This window comes from Jaculus jaculus, chromosome 13 (assembly GCF_020740685.1).
Source record: "Jaculus jaculus isolate mJacJac1 chromosome 13, mJacJac1.mat.Y.cur, whole genome shotgun sequence".
In the NCBI taxonomy this organism is placed as follows: Eukaryota; Metazoa; Chordata; class Mammalia; order Rodentia; family Dipodidae; genus Jaculus; species Jaculus jaculus.
Window position 1 is genome coordinate 5,023,559 of NC_059114.1, and position 23,657 is coordinate 5,047,215.

At 48.3% G+C, this 23,657-nt stretch overlaps 1 protein-coding gene across 4 annotated transcripts in view; it reads left to right on the forward strand.

Moving 5' to 3' along the window:
* Positions 1 to 23,657, forward strand: part of Dcdc2 (doublecortin domain containing 2) — a 65,862-nt gene that overhangs the window by 29,191 nt on the left and 13,014 nt on the right. For 2 of the 4 annotated variants that reach the window (XM_045132683.1, XM_045132684.1), the window contains 6 exons: positions 435 to 511; positions 655 to 786; positions 4,465 to 4,611; positions 7,273 to 7,327; positions 14,222 to 14,381; positions 20,711 to 20,865. In XM_045132683.1, coding sequence (XP_044988618.1) covers positions 435 to 511; positions 655 to 786; positions 4,465 to 4,611; positions 7,273 to 7,327; positions 14,222 to 14,381; positions 20,711 to 20,865 — 726 coding nt within the window. The remainder of the gene's footprint in view (positions 1 to 434; positions 512 to 654; positions 787 to 4,464; positions 4,612 to 7,272; positions 7,328 to 14,221; positions 14,382 to 20,710; positions 20,866 to 23,657) is intronic. The other 2 variants (XM_045132685.1, XM_045132686.1) reach the window with 1 other exon arrangement.

A 23,657-nucleotide genomic window follows, 5' to 3' on the forward strand; every position in this document is an offset into this window, starting at 1 on the left:
ACTGTTTCTGACCTTTGGCACAGATCACAGGTCACTTAGGGGCTTTAGGTAGATTCATTCTGCTCTCCTTTAGTGGACAGTTTTGCTAAGGGTATCTAATACTGAAGGAGGTTCCCCCGCCCTCACCCCCCGCAACCCCGCTGATCTGAGTGGAAAAGCAGCAAGACTTTAGAACTGGCACACTGTCTCCTCAGATCCCTTCTTAGGAAGCCAAGGATTTACTTACTTTATTATCTTTTTATATATTATTTATTTGCAAGCAGAGAGAGAGAATGGGCACGCCAGGGCTTTTTGCCACTGCAAATAAACTCCAGATTCGCGTGCCATTTTGGCCATGTGGCTTTCCATGGGGACTGGGGATTTGAACCCAGGGCCATGGGGTCTTGCAAGCAAGCACCTTTAACCGCTAAACTTCTCTTTCTTTGCCTTTGAAGGTGAAACCAGTAGTCCACAGCAGGATCCACGCGTCTGCTCGCTTCAGGAAGTCCCGCCACGAGCCTTGCACCATCTTGTAAGTCAGGACCCTTACAGTTCAGACCTGCAGTCGGCTGCACGGTTTCCTTGGCATCTGGAATTTCAGTTTTATTTGTAAAACTGTTTCAAATGGTTTGGATCTTTTTTTTTTTTTTTTTTTTCTCTTCTCTGCCCCTCCAGCTTGATTGCAAATGGCGACCTCATAAGCCCAGCCTCTCGCCTCCTCATCCCTTGGAAAGCCTTGGATCAGTGGGACCATGTACTGCAAATGATCACAGAAAAGATTACTCTCCAGAGCGGGGCTGTCCACAGGTGCGTCAGACCTCTTCCTGAGGATGGATGGGGTTTGGCTCTGCACTCGCAGATGCTTAGGTTTGAATTTGGTTGATCCAGTCAGCTCTGCATGCCTCCATTTCCTCAGCCACAGAATGGCTTGAGAACAGCACTTAGCTCAGGGGGTTGTTTCAGACAGTCCTCGACACACTGGACCGCCCCAGCAATATTGCCTACTCCTATTATTTTGGCTATTTTCTTTTTCTTTCTTTCTTTCTTTCTTTTTTTTTTTTTTTTTTTTTTGGTTTTTCGAGGTAGGGTCACACTGTGGCCCAGGCTGACCTGGGATTAACTATGGAGTCTCAGGCTGGCCACGAACTCACGGCAATCCTCCCACCGCTGCCTCCCAAGTGCTGGGATTAAAGGCGTGCGCCACCACACCCGGCTTGTTTTGGCTATTTTTGTTTAGAGTAAGTATGCCAGACAAATCCAGATGTAGAAATAAATATGTATGTAAGTAAGTACCAACGTTGAAATGAAAAAAAATCTATACATATGTCCCCTGAACACTTGGGTTCAGCTAGTCTAGTGAGCCGGTTTGTGACCCGGGGCTGCCCCGTCGGTTTGCAGAGAGCTGGGATTACAGGAGAGTCGCCACACCCACTCAGCATTTAGGCAGGGGCAGGAGATCTGAACTCACGTCCTTATGCTTGGGTGCCAAATACTGTTCCTAATGAGCCATCACCCCATCCCCTATCTCAGGGGCACTGGTGTTTATTTTCGATACATTTCATGCTCATATGATGACAAAACAATGGGTTTTATTTTTTTGAAAATTTTCATTAATTTATTTATTTGAGAGAGAGTCAGACAGAGAGAGAGAGGCAGAGTATGGGTGTGCCAGGGGCCTCCTGGAACTGCAAAATGAACTCCAGACACGAGTCCCCTTGTGCTTCTGGCTTTACATGGGAAGTGGGGAATTGAACCCGAGCCATCAGGCTTTGCCAGCAAGTGCCTTCAACCACTGAGCCATCTCTCCAACCCCTGGATTTCCTTTTTTTTTTTCTTTTTAAAAAAATGTATTTTATTTATTAGAGAGAGAGAGAGAGAGGCAAATAGAAAGATGGGCACAGCAGGGCCTCCAGCCACTGCAAATGAACTCCAGACACGTGCGCCCCCTTGTGCATTTGGCTTACGTGGGTTCTGGGGAATCGAACCGGGGTCCTCAGGCTTAGCAGTCAAATGCCTTAACCACTAAGCCATTTCACCGCCAAGCCATTTCCCTAGCCCCCTGTATTCTTTTGGGACACAGGATTCACTATGAAGCCTTGGCTTCATACTATCCTCCTGCCTCAGCGCTCCTAGTGCTAGAAGGATTTCTCCTCCTCCTCCTGCCTCTGCACAGCGCGGTGACCCTTGTTATGCGATGTAAGAAGACCGAGGAAGCTGGGTGTGGTGGTGCACGCCTTTGATCCAGCACTCGGGAGGCAGAGGTAGGATCACCAATGAGTTTGAGGCAACCCTGAGACTACACAGTGAATTCCAGGTTAGACTGAGCTAGAGTGAGACTCTACCTTGAAAAAAAAAAAACAAAAACAAAAACCCAAGACAAAACAAAAAAGAAGTCTGAGACGTGTTCTAATGATCAGCTTGAAATACTTCCACTAGCTTGCTTGCAGCCTCCCAGACCGCGTACTGTCTTCCTGGCTTAATTTTCTAATGGTCTGTTGTGTGCTGTTACTAAAAAAGAAAGTAATCTTGCAGACACTTTAGTAAAACAGCACCATTCCTGGAATAAGTGGCATATTCATGGTAGTTTACGGTAAAGGTAGGCTCTGGTGAAAACCCTGCTGCGCTGGCGGCCGGGCAGGAATGCTGTGCTGTTCTGTGTCATTAATGCTGGCGCAGGGCTGTCACCTCCTCCCTCTCACCTCCTTTTCTGACCCAGTTCTCAGCGGGTTTGACTGTTAGACTTTGGCCAGAGGCTATTCTTAACAGAGAATATGGCCAGAAGTTTCTCAGCGATGGACACGCCAAGAAAATACACTTACACAATGCTCAAAAAGTATCAATTTTAAAAAGTCAGTTTTTAGATCTAGTTGAGCTAGATATAAACACCACATCCTCCTCTACAAGTTATGTTTTTGTTTTTTCATCTAAAATCTCACCATGGCTTCAGCGTGGCTCCTGGTGCTGGATGCTCGTGTGACGTCCTATTTGGAGCTCCAGTGGAAGGCTGGGCTGGCAGGTCTGTTGACTTCATGGTTCGGTAATCAGCAGAGTGACCAGTGGCGGAGTTAAGAATGAGCCATCTCGGGGCTGGCCAGATGGCTCAGCAGTTGAGGCACTTGGGTGTGATTCCCTAAGGACCCTTGTAAAGCTGGATGCACAAAGTGGCTCACGCTTCTGAAGTATGTTTGCAATAGCTAGAGGCCTTGGTGCTCTCTCTCTTCCCGTGCTTGCAAATAAATAAAATAGGGCTGGAGGGATGGCTTAGCGATTAAAGCATTTGCCTGCAAAGCCAAAGAACCCAGGTTCAATTCCCCAGGACCCACGTTAGCCAGATGCACAAGGGGGTGCATGTATCTGGAGTTTGTTTGCAGTGGCTGGAGGCCCTGGCTCACCCATTCTCCCTCTCTCTCCCTCTTTCTCTGTCAAATAAATAAACGAACAAATAAAAATATTTTTTAAAAAAAGCAAATAAAATAAAATAAATTAATCCAGGTGTGGTAGCGTACGCCTTTAATCCCATTCAGGAGGCAGAGGTAGGAGGCAAATTACTGTGAGTTCAAGGCCAACCTGAAACTACATAGTGCATTCTAGATCAGCCTGGGCTAGAGATAGACCCCACCTTGAACTTCCCTCTCCAAAAAAAAAAAAAAAAAAGACTCATGGGCATCTCTAGCCCATCTTCCAGGGCCCAGGTGACACCAGAGGAGGTGACTATTTAAACGTGAGTGCTCCCGACAGCCTGTGCCAGGGAGATGGCGACAGACGCCAAGGACGCTCAGACTCACGAGAGCAGAAAGTCCCAGGTTGCTGAGAGCTCAACACTCAAGTAGACCCCTAACCACCCGGCGAGGCTCAGGGCACATGGCAGGAAAGACCGTAAGAGCCGCAGGGTGGGAAGGAGTATCCTGAGGCTTGGCCCCTCCCCATAGACTGACTGACACGTTCATAACTCCACGGTGAAGATACCAGCAACGCCACCGAGGAGAGCCCTCAGTGAGCTATGAAAGGATAACACGAGGGGAATGGGGCCAACATGTGATTTGTTCATTCATTAATGCATAACCAATAAAAAAAACAAAAGCACAGAGTGCTTTCAACACCCGCGCAAAATGCTGCTTTATGCGTCTGGCTTTGTGTGTGTGGAATCGAACCTGAGCTGGCAAGCTTTGCACACAGATGCCTTAGGTGCCGAGCCATCTCCCAGCCCCAAGAAGAGAGTGGCTTTTTTTCTTTTTTTGGTTTTGGTTTTCCGTGGCAGGGTCTCACTCTAGCTCAGACTGACCTGGAATGCACTCTGTAGTCTCAGGGTGGCCTTGAACTCACGGCGATCCTTCTACCTCTGTCTCCCGAGTGCTGGTATTAAAGGCGTGCGCCACCACGCCTGGCGAGAGTGTTTTTATTTAGCTTGTAATTTTAAGTCGTCTTTGAACTTCTTTAAAAAACGCTCGCTGCAGCTCTCCTTGCTGACCCTTGACATTCTGGCAGACTTTACACTTTGGAAGGAAAGCTTGTGGAGAGCGGGGCCGAGCTGGAAAACGGGCAGTTCTACGTGGCGGTTGGCAGGGATAGATTTAAGCGGCTGCCGTACAGCGAACAGCTCTTCCACAAGTCGACACTGAGAAGGCCTTATGGGTAAGTGTGCGCCTCGCTCACGGGCTTTTTCACGCTTCGGCTGCGGTTTGAAAGAGCGTGGGGGCCCTGTGGATGCAGAGGGGCTGTGAAAGGAGGAACAAGAGAAGGTCATGGGGGAAGAAATAAGTGTCGCTGGGCCCCTCATGTTTGGAAGCTCTCTCATGCATGCCCGTGTGTATCTGTCTGTGTGTCTGTCTGTGTCGGTCTCTATACCCGTCTATCCATCTATCCATGAATGATACGAAGCTCCATGGGAGGGGCAGGAGGAGCAGCAGGAGTGGGGAAGAAGGGGCCAACGGGGGGTAACCGCCTGCCTCCACCTCCTAAGTGCTGAGATCACAGGCCTGCACTAACCACTACGTATTGCTTTTACCCCCACCGTAAACAAAATTGTAAATTGTTAATGCAAAAAAAAAAACTAAGGCTTACACACATTTAATTTACACGTGCACTATGAATTGTTTTCTCATGAGGTGTCCCATGTTTGTGAAAGATACCATATGTTTTGAAGGTTTATTTTTATTTATTTATTTGAGAGAGAAGAGGAGAGAGAGAGGGGCGGGGGGGAGGGAGGAAGAGAATGGGCACACCAGGGCCTCTAGTCTCTGCAAGTGAACTCCAGATGCATGGGCCACCTTGTGCATCTGGCTTACCTGGGTTCTGGGGAATCAAACCTGGGTCCTTTGGCTTTGCAGGCAAGCGCCTTAAGCACTAAGCCATCTCTCCAATGCCAAGATGTCATATTTTTGCCCCTCATCATGAGCCTTAGCCCTACCCCCAGGACCCCAGGTCTGCCCACCTCTGTGGCTCTGCTGGGGCCTTTCATGGTCTCCCTCTGCAGAGGCTGAGCGTGGTAAGCCCACATGTGGTCTCTACTAAGTCATAACTGGCGAGGCCCCATGGGCCAGCTAGCTGGGAAACCCAGGAAACAGGGCTTCGGGGGTGGGGCTCGACCTGTCAAGGGCACAGTGCCCATTTGCTCTTGAGAATTCCCCCCAGCGGAATGGCTGGCCACCAGCCATCCTGACTCGTGCATGAAACAGGATGACCCTGGCATGGGCGACACTGCATCCACCTCTGGTGGAGATGTCCAGACTATAAATATTTTATTTATTTATTTGAGAGAGAGGATGAGGCAGATAGAGAGAGAGAGAATGGCCACACCAGCCAGGGCCTTCAGCCACTGCAAACGCACCCCTTGTGCATCTGGCTTTTGTGGGTCCTGGGGAATCGAACCGGGGTCCTTAGGCTTTGCAGGCAAACGCCTTAACCGCTAAGCCATTTCCCCAGCGCCCCTGTTGGCTTTTTTCATACACATCAGTGAGATCTATCTTTCTACACGTGTCCTACTGTTTTTTGGAGATTCTCAGTTGAAATACAAGTTTTTTATTTTCTTACGACATAGGCTTCTGTGAAGCAACTTACAGTATAAAAAGGAATTATTATTGTTATTTGGTGACAATTCTGGTTTAAGATCTCCCTAAATAGAAATGCCAGCCTTCTACCATTTTTTTCTATCAGAAGTGGACGTAGTAGACATCATGTAAAATATCATTATTATAATTATTATCGAATCTTATTTATTCTTTGACAATTTCATGTATGTATACAATGTATTTTGAACATATTCGCCCCGCTATCCCTCTCTTACCCCCCTCCTGTTCCTGATGAACCCTTTCTTCTCAGCTAGTCCCCCTCCTTCTTTCATGCCTTTTTTTTGTCATAGTTTTGTTTTTATACAAGTATTTTTACTTATTTGAGAGAGCGAGAGCAAGAGGAGCGAGTGGAAATGAACTTCAGATGCAGCAATGCTGTATGTCAACCCGGACGAGCCAGCTTTACAAGCAAGTGCTTTGAACCGTTGAGCCACATCCTCATTCCATCATGACTTCTTTTTTTTTTTTTTAAATTTATCTTTATTTATTTATTTGAGAGTGACAGACAGAGAAAGAGGCAGGTAGACAGAGAGAGAAGGGGCACGCCAGGGCCTCCAGCCACTGCAAACGAACTCCACATACATGTGCCCCCTTGTGCATCTGGCTAATGTGGGTCCTGGGGAATCAAGCCTCGAACTGGGGTCCTTAGGCTTCACAGGCAAGCCCTTAACTGCTAAGCTATCTCTCCAGCCCCCATCATGACTTCTTTATTATTTTATTTTGAGACAGGTTCTCATGTAGCTCGGGCTGAACTTGAACTCCTGGTCCTCCAGTCTCCCTTCCCAAGGGCTGGCATTACCAGCATGCATTTCCCAGCATGCACCACCAGCACACGCCACCCAGCATGCACTACCTTGCCCAGCAAAGGTTACTGTGTTTTTTTTCCTCTTCATCTGGCATAGCCATTATTTAGCTTGGGAAATGAGTTCTTGAGATGCAAATAGAAACTTGGGGGATTCGAATCAAACTTAGAAGAAAAGATTAAACTGATACCAAAGGTTTATGTGTAACCATGAAATAAAATAGTAGAAAAATATGAGAAACCTTTGGATTGGAATGTGGAGATTTTTATGGGGCTGTGAGTACAGGTCGTTTCTGTGAAACACACGTGCCAGGGGACAGGTGGCTCCTGGGTTGGGAGGGCAGGTTGGCATGACAGTTATCATGGAGTGTTTAGCATTTGCAAGTAACATTCAGATGTCTAAATTGCAATTCGCCTCCACAGCCAGAAAGCTTCTTCCCTACCTCCTATCGTTGGATCCAGGAAGTCCAAAGGGAGTGTAAGTATCCGACATGTTCCTCATTAATGTTCTATATTTCTATGCCTGAGATTGTCCTTGGGGTTTCAATTAAATCCAGAGAAAGAGAGCGTGGCGTGTAAGCAATTATGTGACACAGCAGTGGCTCTTTAAAAGTTTCACGGTTAAAGTTCCAAGAGAGAGCGCAGGTCTTTGGGATGCAGACCTCAAAGCGTCTTTTCTTGTGTAGGTGGGATGACGTCATTTATGTTGCGGCTCTGAGAGACAGACGCCTTACTAATCACATCAGTGGTCTGCCTAGTCGTGTTTCCTGTGTCTGACAATGACTAAAAGGAAGTTTGGGTGAGAAACTGGTCACCCTCACTTGTGTTTCTCTACAAGATTGAGACCCGTTATAGGTGTTTAGATCCGCACCAGACTCGTTCCCTTCTGTCAACCCCCCACTTTTCTGTTGTGGCAATGTCTGTTATGTAAGATGGGACCAATATTTGGTAGCTAATTTCTTTTTAAAATTTTCATTTATTTATTAGTAAGGAGAGAGAGAGACTGGGGGTGGGGACGCACCAGGGCCTCTAGCCACTGCGAACAAACTCTAGATGCATGTGCCACTTTGTACATCCGGCTTTATGCAAATGCTGGGGAATTGAGCCTGGGTCTTTAGGCTTTGCAAGGAAGCATCTTAACCGACGGGCATCACTCCAGCTCCAAATATCTTTTTTTTTTTTAATTTAATGACCCAGTTCTTTATGTTACTGGCTTATTTTGAGAAATCTTAGGATTTATTTACTTATTAAAGTATAGGCTTAAATTGCTGTCCTATACAGCCTTTTCAAAGTTGGCTTCTGCTTGACAGCAAGCCTTTTAGATTCTTTAAAAAGATGGCATGATTAACACAAAATAGTTCCATGGATGAGGATATGGCTGCCCCCTGGTATCCAACCTCTACAGATACCAAAATCCACAGGTGCTAAAGTCTCTGGTAGCTAATTTATTTAAAAAATTATATATATTTGCAGGGAGGAAGAGGGAGAGAGAGAGAGAGAGAAATAGACAGAGAATGGGTACACCAGGAACTCCAGCCACTACAAACTAACTCCAGATGCATGCACTGCTGTGCATCTGGGTTTATATGGGTACTAGGGAATCAAACCTGAGCCTTCAGGCTTTGCAAGCAAGCACCTTTAAACACCAGTCCATTCCCCCAGCCCTTTGGTAACTAATTTCTTTCTTTCTTTTTTTTAAAGGACTGGAGATATAGCTTAATGGTTAAGGTGCATACCTGCAAAACCCAAGGACCCAGGTTTGATTTTCCAGCACCCACATAAACCTTTGCAGTAGCTTAGAGGCCGTACTAGTACGCCCATTCTCTCTGTCTCTCTCAAATAAATAAAATATTAAAATATCAAATAATATTTTATTTATGTACTTGAGACAGAAAGACATATATGAGAGAGAGAGAGAGAGAGAGAGAGAACGGGCACTCTAGGGCCTCTAGCCACTGCAAATGAACTCCAGAAGCATGTACCTTCTTGTGCATCTGGCTTTGTATGGGTCCTGAGGAATTGAACCTGGGTCCTTCGGCTTCGCCAGGCCTTTTAGGCTTATTTTATTTTATATTTTTTTTAGGTAGAGTCTCAATCTAGTCCACGCTGACCTGGAATTCTGCCTGTGCCTCCCGAGGGCTGGGGTTAAAGGTGTGTCCGCACACCTGACTTCTTCTGTTGCTCTTAATTGCCTGACCCAGAACGATCAGAATAGATCCGGCAGCCCTCACCCACCCCAACTGGCTAAGCCTCGTTCTTATTCTTTTATTCTGTAAAATAACTACTTCACCCCCTATTTTTGTTACATGAAATTCTTGAGAAGAAAAGAGTTTTTTGCATGTATATAGATATAAATACATAAATATATATAGTATGTTTGGTGTGGTGTGTGCACGTGTGCGTGGGTGTGTGCACCCCATGCACGTGCGTGTGGAGGCCAGAGGAGGACGCTGGTGTCTCCCTTTATCACTCAGCCGTGGTTTCCTGCACCAAACCCAGAGCTACCGGTTTTGGTCAGGTTGCCGGCACATGCGGCCCTACCCAGTCCTTTACGTGGCTGCTGAGGAATCAAACTCAGGGTGAATCCAGCCCTCTGGGGCCTTTGTGGTCTCCTCAGCCCCGGGAAAAATAATTTGGCGGGACACAATCTAACGGAAATAGAGAGGATCACCTGGGAAGGTCACGAACGGACTGAAACTAAGCAGTAAGCACCCTGGTGGTTGGGAAGGCTGAGTTTGAATCTACGGCCATTCCACCCTGAACACTCCCCGTCTGGCCTGATCCCGGAAGCCAAGCAGGGCTGGGGCCTGGTTAGTGCTTGGATAGGAGAAAGCTGGGTCTGAGCCTTGCCTCTGAGGCCTAGTGAAGATTCTGTAGCGTGAGGGGGTGGATGACAGTGCACTGGGGACCCCAGAGGACCCCAGATGTGGGGAACCTAACCTGCCAAATGGAGAGGAACGGCGGTGAGAATCAATACAACATAGCTGGAAAGTATTTGTTAATATTTATTTATTCATTTATTTGAGAGAGAGAAAGAGGCACTGAGAAAAAAGAGAGAGCATACACCAGGGTCTCCAGCCACTGCAAACGACCTCCAGACACATGCGCCACCTGGTAAATTTGGCTTGACCTGGGTGTTGGGGACTCAAACGCCAGTCCTGAGGCTTTGCAGGCAAGTACCTTAACCGCTGAACCGTCTTCCCAGCCCTGAGAAGTATTCTCGAGCTGGTAAAATGCTAAATGAAACCCATAACCCTGCTCATTTGGCCTCACGGCAGAGTCCCTTGTGCATGCCATGCAGACATGAGCCGCCTGCTTTCCGCAGCATGGCAGATGAGCACAGGTTCAGCAGAGGCCTGGAGTCTGTGAATAACTGGCCGAGGGGCACGGGGAGACTTGCTGGCAAGAACGAGATTGTGGACCCAACCGGCTGCATCCCCAGCTCTAGAAGTTTGCGACTTTGCGCTTCCCATTCTGAAATCTGAAAGCCTAATTTTTTTAATTTTTTATTTTTTTGTGAAAGCCTGATGTTTCCTGCTTGCAATTACATGGACCAGCGCACGCATGCATTCCTCTTTCTTGCTCACTTGTTGGGATGGTTTTCAGGGTCTGTGTCGGGAACGCTGCTTATCCAATAATGACTCCGTTTTCTGAGTGTCTGAACTAACACCAAGCCTCAGGGAGACAGAGATGAGCAGAAAGACGGCATACTCATGGTCTCCTGGAGGAGGCAACTGCTGAACCGGTTCAGAGAATCAGAGTGCAAATGCCAAACGAGACAGTGAAAAGAAATCCAGGGCAACCAGAGAGAGAGTACAGGGAAAACCAGCTAGACGGGCGTGTGCAGCGCCCTTGCTGAAGAAGTGACTTTTGAGCAAGGACTCAAGAAGTTATAAGGTATATTCCCATCCCACAGAAAACAAAGACCCAGATTTATCAAACACGAATGCATGTGATGGCTCAGAAAAGTAAAACGAGATGGAGTTTTTCTGTCTTCCCACAACATCCCCACAGCATCTACCCACCCATCCATCCACCTGCCAGTGCATGCACCCACCTACCCATTCATCCGCCCACCTTCCCATCCATCCATTCTGTCATCCATCCACCCATCCACCCACTTACCTGCCAACCCATCTACCCACCCACCTTCCCATTCATCCACCCCATCTGTCCATCCTTCCATCCATCCATCCACCCACTCACCATCCATCCATCCATCCACTCACCCACCACCCACCAATCTGCCAATCCATCTATCCGCCCTCCTTCCCATTCATCCACCCCATCTGTCCATCCTTCCATCCATCCATCTACCCACTCACCATCCATCCATCCATCCACTCACCCACCAATCTGCCAATCCATCTATCCGCCCTCCTTCCCATTCATCCGCCCACCTACTCATCCATCCATCCATCCATCCATCCATCCATCCATCCATCCATCCATCCATCCCCTCTCTCAGGCACCCATCCGGTCTGTCAGCTATGCCCTCATCCTCTCTGTTGTCCGTCTGTCCCCCTGATCAGCAGATCATTCCGCATGTATTCACTGAGGATCAAGTAAGTGCCAGGCACAGCTGCAAATGAGTGCACTGGGGTGAAGAGAGCCGTTGGGGTTTTCACCTTACCAAGTGTTCGTTCTAGTGCACACGTGTGTGTCTGTGGGGGGGATTGAACGGTAGACTGCTAATTCACAAACACAAAACTAACATCAGGCAGACATAAGTGCAAACCAAAATGTGGCAGGACGCTAATTCATGCAACCGTCTCTGCGGCTGAGACCTTCGTGCCATGCACGAGCCGCTCACGCAGGAGCGAGAGGAGAGTCAAAGGATCGAGGCGGAGGGAGCAAAGTGATCCAGGCTGCGGGTAGAGAGCTGGGCAGAGGGCAAGAACTGGGCGATGGCCAGATGGCTGCAGAGGAAGTAGGAGGGGGCAGGGGCCGCCATGGAGGCCAAGCAGGCAGCTTGGGTCCAGCCCTCAACGCAGCGCCATTTGAGGGGCTCAAAGGCTCTGGAAGTGGCACTTTGCACGGATCTCTCACTCGGGCTGTGGTACCTGTAGAGGCATGGCCAGGTGTGTGGGGGCAGTGGTGATGGACCTCTGATACAACCCTGCTTTCAGTGACGGTCTGGGGTATGGGGGTCGGGCACCCTGTCCGCTAAGTGCGCTGTTCCAGTGCCCAGCTGTCTCCATTCTGGGGCAGGAGGGAGAGAGACACCTGCTGCTTTTGATGTCAGGCAGGGGAGAGGCGAAGATGGCAAGGGGGGGGTGTGAGCAGAGACGATGTCACTGAGGGGCGCCTCAGGCAGAGTAACCTGGAGCAGTGTGCCTGGTGCACACCCACGTTCTTTCTTCCCATTGTGTGTGTGTGTGTGTGTGTGTGTGTGTGCCTGGCAGTGAGCCGCTCAGAACCTCCTACCCCAGTCGACCCAAAGTCACAAGCTCAATTTTTATTTTTATTTTTTAAACAGCAGGACTCATTTTTACTGCTTCCCTTTACTTGATAGGCTCCCGGGAGAATGCAGGGCCCGAGAGACCCCTAACCGTCCGGCCTTCGCGGAGGGTCCGGCGAGGGGCTGTGTGTGGAGGCCGCTGCGCTCCTCACGCTGTTGGGTCTCCACCCGACCAGCCCTGCGCGGGGCTCAGAGGCGACGCCGCAGTACCTTTTGGGGAATTTCTGTCTCCTATGTGGTTTTCTAGGAATCACTTTATTGCATGAAGAGACACAAAGAGCAGGGAAAGAGAATGAATCGGAGAATAGGTAGAAAAGAGAGGAAGGGAAGGGGGCGAGGGTGGAGAGAGAGCTGCAGTCGCCGTCACAGGGGACCCTTGCTGGTCCTCAAGAGACCCACCCTGGGGTGTAAGAAATAGGGGATGGGTGGGGGAGGCAGCCCCAGGAACGCACAGTGACGGGCCAGTGCGGGAATGAATACACCGAGGGTGACTCGAGGTAGCAGTTCTACCCTCAAAGCCAAAGGGAAGATACAGAGAATCGTCTTGAGTTGGCTGAGTTTGGGAAAGTTCAGCTGTCTTCTGCCTGGGCGGTCACAGCACATAGAGTGAGGGCGCCCTCTAATGGGACAGAGCTGAAACCACAGACGTGTGGGGTAATGATTACCGTGTGGCAAATACTTAAAAAAAAATATTTATTTATTTGAGAGAGAGGCAGATACAGAGAAAGAGAGAATGGGTGCGCCAGGGTCTTTAGTCACTGCAAACAAACTCCGGACGCATGCACCCCCTTGTGCATCTGGCTTATGTGGGTCCTGGGGAATCGAACCAGAGTCCTTAGGCTTTGCAGGCAAACGCCTTAACCGCTAAGCCATTTCACCAGCCCCGCAAATACTTTTTATGATCAATACTTTCCAGATATACATGTTATACTTTCTAGGGGTCATATACCAAACTTAATGGTTTCAGGGACCAAAAGGGGATCACCAAGTCACTGTGAGGCAAATTATGAACATATTAAGATAGATTCCTCCTACTCCCAAAGCTCCCTTCCGCCACTGGGGAAACTGAGTCCACTGGCTGATAAAGCTAACATGGTCTCTTCTGGGATAGCTCTGGGAGGGCCACTCTATGGTGGAGTTAGGCTGGGCTGGAAGCTACTGGAAGCTACTGGAATCAGCCTCCTCCTCCTCCCCCAAGGACCCTACTTTCTGCAGGCTCAAGGACCTCACTGAGAGAGGCTGCTGGTCCCGACAGCCGTGGACGGTGCGGTCACCCTTGGCTGCCACATAGGACTAGGGGACCCGAGGACCATCCGTCCTGTCGTCACAGGAATGAGTTGGGGGCGCGTGGGCCTGGGCTGCTCCTGCCTGGGAGCCACTCAGGGTTCGTGACCCGTAGTGACAGTGGTGCTCTGCCTCAGCGGAGCTGACGCCACTACACTGTGTGCCTGCTTGGCTGATGGCAGGACACTCACTGTGACCACAGCCAGCTCAAAAGCTATTTGCACGTGTGTGTGTGTGTGTGTGTGTGTATGCACGCGCATACACGTGAGAGCAGCAGGGCCTCTTGCCACTGCAAACAAATTCCAGATGCACGCACCACTTTGCGTGTGTGGCTTTCCTTGGGGGCTACATAACTGTACGTGGTGCCAGCAGGCTTTGCAAGGAAATGCCTTTAATTGCTGAGCCACCTCCCGACCCCATTTAGGGACTGTTGTTCTCCTCTCTTGGCCGACAGACCCTTCTCCTGCGTCTGGGATGCAGTTAGGGCTAGGGCTAGGATGGGTAGACGCGATGGGGTTGAGGCAGGGCACCTCTGCCCCCGTCCCGCGGACCGCCAGGTCGTCACACGCGCGCATTGGGAGTCCCTTCGGGAGCTCATTATCCAGTGATGCATCTTTTGCCATTTAGGGAAACGATCGCCAGTCTAAGTCAACGATCGGCTCCAGTGACAACTCGTCCCCTCAACCTCTGAAGAGGAGAGGGAAGAAAGAGGGGGGTTCAGAAAAACCCACGGCAGGGAAAAGGAAACCGAAGTTGAAGAACGCCCAACAAACAGCTCCCAACGGGGGTAAGTGTCACCACCCATCACGGCGGCACGCTTTAGTTGTGGTGTTTCTTGAAGTTTATTTACTGGCAAGTAGAAAAAGAGTGTGGGCAGAGGAAGAGCATGCTTACTAAGAGCACTTGATTGACGCTTTTACCACGTCCTCCTGAAATGCATCGCGCTTCTTTCAGAGTCGGGAGCCGGTATCCACATTTGTTACAATTTACTTTTATTCGCAAGGGTCTTTTCCTGAAAAGCTGCTCTGATCATTTCGCTGGTATCTGGGGTCTGGGGAGATGGCTCAGTGAATGAGAACATGAGCTGCTCAAGAACAAAGGCCTGCGCGGGTCAAGGAGGGGACACTGAGGTGCAGCCTGAGGTCTTGTCACGACTGCTGGCTTCCACAGGAGGAGTGGTTGGGGTTGCCTCTTCCAAACATCTCCCCCAACACCAACCTCCACCTTCACAGATTTACCTGTTACTGCTTTTAAAAAATTTATTTTGAATTTTATTTATTTCTTTGAGAAAGAGGCAGAGAGAGAGAGAGGCAATGGGCACTCCAGTGCCTCTAGCTATTGCAAAGGAACTCCAGACACTTGTGCCACCTTGTGCCTCTGGCCTTACGTGGTACTGGGGAATTGAACCTGGGTCCTTTGGCTTTCCAGGAAAGCACCTTAACTGCTAAGTCATCTCTCCAGCCCTAAAAAAAACATTTTTTTTTTTGAGGGAGAGAGAGAGAGAGAGGGAGAGAGAATGAGTGTGTGTGAGTAGGCACACCAGGACCTCTTGTTGCTGCAAACAAACTCCAGACACATGCATCACTTTGTGCATGTGGCTTTATGAGGGGACTGGGGAGTTGAAACCAGGCTCCCAGGCTTTGCAAGGCCGTTAACAGCTGAGCCATTTCACCAGACCCACCTGTTACTTCTAAGCAGGACGTTTTTCTTCTTGTCCCACCAAGGGCTCCGACAGTTTCACAGAATTTCCTCGTCCTGTATTCAAAGTCAGGTCTGGACCTTTCTGTAGCTCTCTGTAGATAAACATGCTGACGGTGAGTTTCCAACATACTACAGCCGAAACTAGACTCCTGGGCCGGGCGTGGTGGCGCACGCCGTGAATCTCAGCACCTGGGAGGCAGAGGTCGGAGGAGGTCGCCCAGAGACTACATACTGAATTCCAGGTCAGCCTGGGCTAGAACGAGACCCTACTTCGAAAAAAGATTCCTGTCTTTCAGACAGAAACTAAAATGGGACCACGCGACCTTCCATCCTGGGGTGTGAGGCAGAGCCCAGTCTCGGCCTTGGCTAGTCTGATGTCATAAAGGTCTGTGAGATAGATGCCCTTCACAGTGGGTGACAGGGGTACAGGAAGGGAAGAAGTCACTGTGGGATTCACCATCCTTCATCCCTCATGCTTGGGGAGAAGTAAAATAAAATCAGAGTGGGGCCTGGTCCAGGAGCGGGCCAGCGGTTCCTTGGCCGTCAGTCGCCGTGCAGGGACACAGTGGACACGGGTAGGCGGAGTGTGCGCACGGAGGAGCGCAGCTGCGTCTGTCTAGAGGGTGCGCGCGCGTGTTGGCGTGGGTCAATTACGCCTGAATTACATTGACGATCAAATTTAAAGGTTACGACAAAAGGCGTCACCGCTCTATTGTACTCAGGCTTACCTGCCTCTTACCAAGCTAGCCAAGAGTCACACTTGGATGTATCTGACTCTCCTGGATGAGGAGGCCACACTGGGGGGGAGAAAACCTTTTACATGATTATTTCTATGTATACCTTAAAATGTGTACTTTGTCATACATCATGAGCAGTGATGGCATGCCTGCAGCATTTGTTTTTAATACAGTCTTCATTTAAAGTGAAATTATATGGTTTGTGGACATAGGGGAGTAAATTTATAATCATTAAAAATTAAAGGTTATGAATTATAAATAAATCTGATAAGGTTTGCAAGTCAATGGTGAGTATTAACTAATATATCACTTTTAGTTTGTTTGTTTGTTTCTTCTTCCTTCCTTCCTTCCTTCCTTCCTTTCTTTCTTTCTTTCTTTCTTTCTTTCTTTCTTTCTTTCTTTCTTTCTTTCTTTTTTAATTCTCACACCTTTAATCCCAGTACTTGGGAGGCAGAGGTAGGAGGATCTCCATGAGTTTGAGGCCAGCCTGAGATGACATAGTGAATTCCACGTCAGCCTGGGCTAGAGGGAGACCCTACCACAAAAAAAAATAATGCATTTATTTGCAAGGGGCGGGGGGAATGGGTGCACCAGGACCTCCAGCCACTTCAAACGAACTCCAGATACAGGCACCACTTTGTGCATCTGGCTTTACATGGGTCCTGGGGAATTGAACCTGGGTCCTTTGGCTGTGTCTTATCTCTACAGCCCCAAACAAATGGGCCACTTGGTGCATCTGGTTTTATGGGGTCCTGGGGAATTGAGCCTGGACTGGTAGGCGTTGCTAGTAAGTGTCTTTAACCCTGGAGCCATTTTTCCCAGCCCAAGTGTGACAGTCATTGTTGGCTACAAATCCTCTGACACATGATGTTTTGTCAAGAGCCTACCTTCCACCATTCTTAATGCCTTATTTTTATAAGCCAGTAAATTCAGGGAAGGAAGTCAGATGCACAAAACAGTGACATGAACTGGTTTTTAAAAAATATTTTATTTTTACTTATTTATTTGAGGGAGTGGGGAGGGAGAGAGATAGAAAGAGAATAAATGGGTATATCAGGACCTCTAGTCACTGCAAGCAAACTCCGGATGCATATGCCAGTTTATGCATCTGGCTTATGTGGGTTCTGGAGAATTGAACCTGGGTTCTTTGGCCTTGCAGGCAAATGCCTTAACAGCTAAACCATCTCTCTAGCCCTGGATTGTTTGTTTAATATAGACATTTCTTTGGGGAGTTGCCTGTCATTTACACAGACTCAGTTACTCGTTTGCCAGCATTTACCGCAATGCATCCTGCAGGAATCTGACAAGTTGGGAACGGGAGAGGGGATGCTTGGGTCACACAAGCAAGGTTTCCGGAAGGTATTTCCAGCAGGGGCCGTGGCACATGCCCTGTGTTTTCCTAGAGTGAGCTGTCCTTCCTCATGCTCCTCCTGAGCCCCCTTAGTGACTATAGAGACCACTACACGTGGTCTCATCACTTGTTTTCAAAATGTGCAGGTCAGGAGCCAGGCACGGTGGCACACGCCTCTAATCCCAGCACTTGGACCGCTGTGAGTTTGAGGCCAGCCTGAGAGTACGTAGTGAATTCCAGGTCAGCCTGGGCTAGAGCAAGACCCTGCCTCAAAAACAAAACAAAACAACAACAAAAAGCACAGCTTAGGATGTATTGAGGAACTACACGTGGTTCACGTAAATCCACACGTGGTTCACATAAATGGGAATCTGGGCTGTGTGAGTGTTCTTAGAGTGACATTCCTCGTCAGTTCAGTAGACACAGTTTCCGTGACATGAGGAGCTCTTTAGTTAACAGTGTTCCCCAGAGTTTTCTACGTGTTTGCCAAATTCCATCTAAACCTTACTGTGAAAGGCATTATTGATGTATGGCTAAATTCATTTGGCCACGGGCTTAAACTTTTAAAAATTTGATTTAAATTTATTTTTAATTATTTATGAGAGAGAATGAGAACGAGCGTGCCCTCAGGGCCTCCTGTCACACGACACACCAACTCCAGACGCGTGTGCCACTTTGATGTCTGGCTTTACTGGGTCCTGGGGAATCAAACCTGGGCCACCAGGCTTCACGAGCACCTTTAACCACTGAGCCACATCCCCCGTGCCTTCAAATTATTTTAATTTCCCGATTCATGGTTTGCTTTACTTTTGTTAGAAATGAGTCTGGGGTCGCAAGAACGCCCAGGCCACCGGCAGCATCTGGCTTCTGCAGGCGGATGCCCACGGAGGAACGCGGTCAGGCCAGGCAGCGTACCCAGCGGGAGGTCCTCTGGGATTTTGTCTCCACCGCGAGGGTCCTGGGCGTCAGAACTCTTCGTCACGCTCTCACGCCATTGGCTACTTTATACTGAATGGCGGAGTGTCTAGGGACACATGAAACTTCCAGATATTTTTTTTTTTTCAAGGCAGGGTCTCGCTCTAGCCCAGGCTAACCTGGAATTCACTATGTAGTCTCAGGGTGGCCTCGAACTCATGGTGATCCTCCTACCTCTGCCTCCCGAGTGCTGGGATCAAAGGCGTGCATCACCACGGCCAGCTGCTTTCAGAATTTTTAGCTAAATAAGGGAATGGGAACAAGTTCTAGGAACTGCTGACTTGGGAGGGACTTTTGCCAACTGTTGTCTTCTCTCAAGATGGAGCTTCCTGGGCTGGAGAGATGGCTCAGCAATGCCTAATGACTAGAGTTCAACTCCCCAGGACCCACGTAAAGCCAGATGTACAAACTGGCCCATGTCTCTGAGGTTTCTTTGTAGTGGCTGGCGGCCCTGGCCTGACCAGTCTCTCTCTCTCTCTCTCTCTCTCTCTCTGCTTGCAAATAGATAAAATATTAAAACAAATGGAGTTTCCCTGTTTTATTTAACCCTTTGGGTAGAAAAGACAGTATATTTTTCACGTTTCTCACACTTTGGGAACACCACTTCGTCCTACTAATCTTTGCTATAGATGAAGCGTGCACAAATTCATGTTCTATTTCTAGTAACAATACTTACAGACAATGCCAAAAGTTCAGTGCTTATGAAATGCTTGGAATTGGGAGTTGAGCTTAACATTTTCTCAAAACTTTTGTTCATTTGTTTGTTTTGGTTTTTTGAGGTAGGGTCTCCCTCTAGCCCAGGCTGAACTGGAATTCACTGTGTCATCTCAGGCTTGCCTTGAACTCATAGCAATCCTCCTGCCTCTGCCTCCCAAGTGCTGGGATTAAAGGCATGTGCCATTATGCTGAGCTTCAAATCCTGTCTTATTTATTTATTTATTTTTGGCTTGGCATGTTGACATACACCTTTATGAGAGAGAGAACAAGAGAGAGAGAGAGAAAAAGAGAGAATTGGTGCTCCAGGGCCTCAGCTACTGCAATCGAATTCCAGATGCATGCACCATCTTATGGGCATGTGTGACCTTGTGTGCTTGAGTCACGTGTGTCTGGCTTATGTGGGACCTGGAGAGTGGAACATGGGTCCTCAGGCTTTGCAGGCAAGCGCCTTAACTGCTAAGCCATCTCTCCAGCTGCAAAACCTGTTTTGAGGCTCTTCTTGTGTAGGCACAGAATTTCCTACAAAAGACAAAGGTAGAAGGGCTGAAGAGATGGCTCAGTGGTTAAAGGCGCTTGCTTGCAAAGCTTAACATCTTGAGTTTGATTCCCCAGTACCCGTGTAAAGCCAGATGCACACAGTGGCACATGTGCCTGGAATTTTTCTTTTTGCTGTGGCAAGAGGTCCTGGTGTACCCATCCTTTCCTCCCCCTTCTCTCCTCTGTCTCTGATTGTAAATAAACAAATAAATAAATATGGGTTTTAAAAAGACAAAAGGTGTGGCCTATGTCTAAAAGCACTTGAGGATCAGCAAGGAGAGAAGCAGAATCACTAAAAGAATTTGAGGGGCTGCGTATGTGACTCAGTGGATAAAGTGTTTGCCCCACAAACAAGAGGACCTGAATTCAGATCCCCAGCACCCGTGTACCTGTCTGTAATCCCAGCTGGGCAGACAGGACAGGAGGAACATAGTCAAACTAAATTGGTGAGCTCTAAGATCAGGGAGAGAACCTGTCTCAAAAAATAAGATGGAGGGCCGGGGAGATGCCTTAGTGGTTAAGGCACTTGCCTGTGAAGCCCCAGGACCCAGGTTCGGTTCCCCAGTACCCACCTAAAACCAGGTGCACAAGGGGGTACATGCATGGAGTTCATTTGCAGCGGCTCACCCACACTCTGTCTGTCTCTCTCTCTCTTTCTGCTTGCAAATAAATAAATAATTAAAAAGGAAATAAGATGGAAAGTGATTGAGGAAGACACAGTGGTGCACAGGCATACACATGCAAAAATAAAAAAGGAAACTGTTAAAATAAAACATGATTTATGGGTGAACCGAGATGTGAGATAGAGAACGAGTGCGCGGCAGGAGGAAGAGGTTGGTTTGGTTTGGTTTGGTTTTGTGGCAGGTTAGGAGGAAGACTGAGCCCAGCTCCAAAGTCCTTCCCACACGTACAAGGTTGTGTTATTGTCCGCAGCCAAAACGGGCATTCCAACAGAGCTCTGCTCTCCTGGGTTAGCCTCGTTTTCCCATTGAAACCTAGAAGAATTGGGGGCTTGGGAGTCTTCCTAAATCCTATCAGTTAAAGGGGAACTGAAATGCTACTGAAAAGTAATCACTGGGCATTTTGCTGTCATTTCAGCATTCAGCCACACGATGGCGCAAGTGAGCTTATCTTTACTGTGTGTCTCGCCAGATGAAGGTATTTTCAAAGCTGGGGAGGAGAGAGCTGAAACGCGAGGGGCTGCGGAAGTTCAGGAAGATGAAGACACTCAGGTTGAGGTTCCAGTGGACCAGGTAATCTCCTTGCCCTTAAACACCGCCCGGAACCAGTCACCACAGCCACATGTTGCCCTCCCGCCTGCCACCGTCGATATCGGTCATCAGATGACCAAGTGTCCAGATGACCTTCAAAACACTCTCAGCTCCTCCTAGTGTTGCTGCGCAGAACAGCACTGGGGCGGAGGTTTTTTTTGTTTTGTTTTGTTTTGTTTTTAGGCAGAGTTGAATTCACTATGGAGTCTCAGGGTGGCCTTGAACTCTCAGCGATCCTCCTACCTCTGCCTCCCGAGTGCTGGGATTAAAGGCGTGCGCCACCATGCTCAGCTCAGTTTTATTTACTTTTGGATTTTGTTTTGTTTCATTTTGTTTTTCGAGGTAGGGTCTAGCCCAGGCTGACCTGGAATTCACTATGTAGTCCCAGGCTGGCCTCGAACTCATGACGATCCTCCTACCTCTGCCTCCTGGGTGCTGGAATTAAAAGCATGCACCACCACGCCCGGCCCACGTCTTTTTACACTAATGTGGGGCATGGTATATCTTTAACAAACAGTTTTGAAGACTAAGAAAGGATGGAGTTGGGTATGAGATACTACCAAGGGTAAAGTTTGATCTAAAGAGGAGTATTGTTGAGAGTTTTTTTAGTGATATACTGTAATTTGATTGTGCTTCCATCTCAGCGTCCTCTTTGTCCTCTCTCTCCCATCCCCTGAGGACTCTCCTCTTTTAAGGTAGCTCTTTCCTGTTTTGTTGTCTCATTGCTTTCGGTCTTCCCCTGTCCTCCTCCATGTCAAAATATTGATGGGCGTGCTGGTCTTGTGTGGGTATCAGTGATGCCCGTGGGGTCATGAACACACCAGTCCAGTCCATTCATATCAGGAGGACAGTTTGGCTGAGAATTAAAAAAAAAATTATTTATTTATGAGAGAGAGTGTGTGTGCGCACACGAGGGTCTCCAGCCACTGCAAACAAACTCCAGATGCATGTGCCACCACGTGCAGCTGGCTTACATGGGTACTGGGGAATCGAACCTGTGTCCTTAGGCTTCACAATCAAGTGCCTTAATTGCTAAGCCATCTCTTCAGCCCTGACAATTTTTTTTTTTTAATTTGAAGTTTTAAAATTCGTTTTTAGAGAATGTGAAAGAAAGAGAGAGACAGACAGGGAGAGAATTGGCACCCCAGGGCCTCAGCCACTGCACTCAAACTCCAGATGCTTGTGCCACCTAGTGGGCATGTGCAACCTTGTGCTTGCCTCACCTTTGTGCGTCTGTGGTGGTTCTGTCCATCTTGTGGGCAGAGAACCCACTGCCTTTGTCTCAGATGTCCTTTCAGGGACAGTGAATGGTCTTGAAGGACACAGAGTGACTTCTGGACCGGTCATCTTCAACTGGAGGCGGTTTTGTCTCTGAAGGTGTATTTGACTATATCGGGGGCACGTATGGTTGTCACAGCCGTGTACTGCTGGCTTCTAGTGGGGAGTAGTCGAAGGGTGCCGCCAAATGTCTGTAACGCACACAAAATTCCTTACAGCAAAACAGGTATCAGGCTGGAGAGATGGCTTAGTGGTTAATACGCCTGCCCACAAAGCCAAAGGACCCAGGTTCGATTCCCCAGGAGCCACGTAAGCCATGCACAAGGTGGTGCGTGTGTATGGAGTTCATTTGCAGTGGATGGAGGCTCTGGTGTGCCCATTCTCTTTCTTTCTCTGAAACTGTCATAAGTAAATGAATGAATAAATAAATATATATATATATTTTTTTTAATTTTACAAGAAAACAAACAAACAGATGCAGCCCTGAATGTCAGTAGCCATGAGATTGAAAAAAAAAAAACCCAACAGTTTTGGGGCAGTGGCCAGTTTTGACTGTTGTCTAGTACCATAAAGGTCACATGTCCCTGTGGCTCAAGGCTCAGGCAGATGTACCACCCATCGCAAACGGTCGCCATCACGATTTCTAGGGCAAGATGATGAATTTCACATTACATATATCTTGTGCATCTGGCTTTACACGTGTACTGTGGAATTGAATCTGGGCTTATCAGATTTTGCAAGCAAGCGCCTTTAACTGCTGAGCCATCTTTCCAGCCCTCTTTCTGTGACTTAGCTCTGCCTCCACATCAGAGGCTCTGCGCTTGGAGGCTCCCATGAGGTATTAAGGAAGCCGCACAGGCAGAGCTTGCCAGGGAAGCGTTTCCAGAAGCTCACTGGTTTGGGCCCTTGATTGGCAGAGCCCTCTAGTTTTGAGGACTGTTGGTATTACCCTTTGGTGTTGGTCTGTTTCCTTTGAGAGGTGTCTTCAGGGCTTACCTGGATGGCACTGGTCATCACTGGGCTCTGACAGTGGAAAGAGGCTTGGCACTCTTGCCACGAGTTTATTCTCTGTAGTTTGAGGGAGGGAGCGTGCCAGCCTTTGTTCCCAAGTTCTCTTTATGCAGGTTAAACTTGGAGGTTTTCTCTCCTTAGCCCTAAAACCACTGGCTTCATTGCTTTGCAGTTTTCATGGTTGCCTTGTTTATTGGTCTTCTTTGTCTTTCGGGTTAATTCCTTTAAAAATTCCAGGTTGCAGAGATGACTCAACAGTTAAGGCGCTTGCCTGCAAAACCTAAGGGCACGGGTTCAGTTCCCCAGGGCCCACCAAAAGCCAAATGCACAAGGTGGCACATGCATGTGGAGTTTGTTTGCAGGGGCTAGAGGTCCTGATGCGTCCATTTTCTCTCTCTCTCTGTCTCTGTCTGTCTGTCTCTCCTTGCAAATAAATAGGGAAAAATGTTTCTTTTTTAATTTTTATTTATTTATTTTATTTGAGA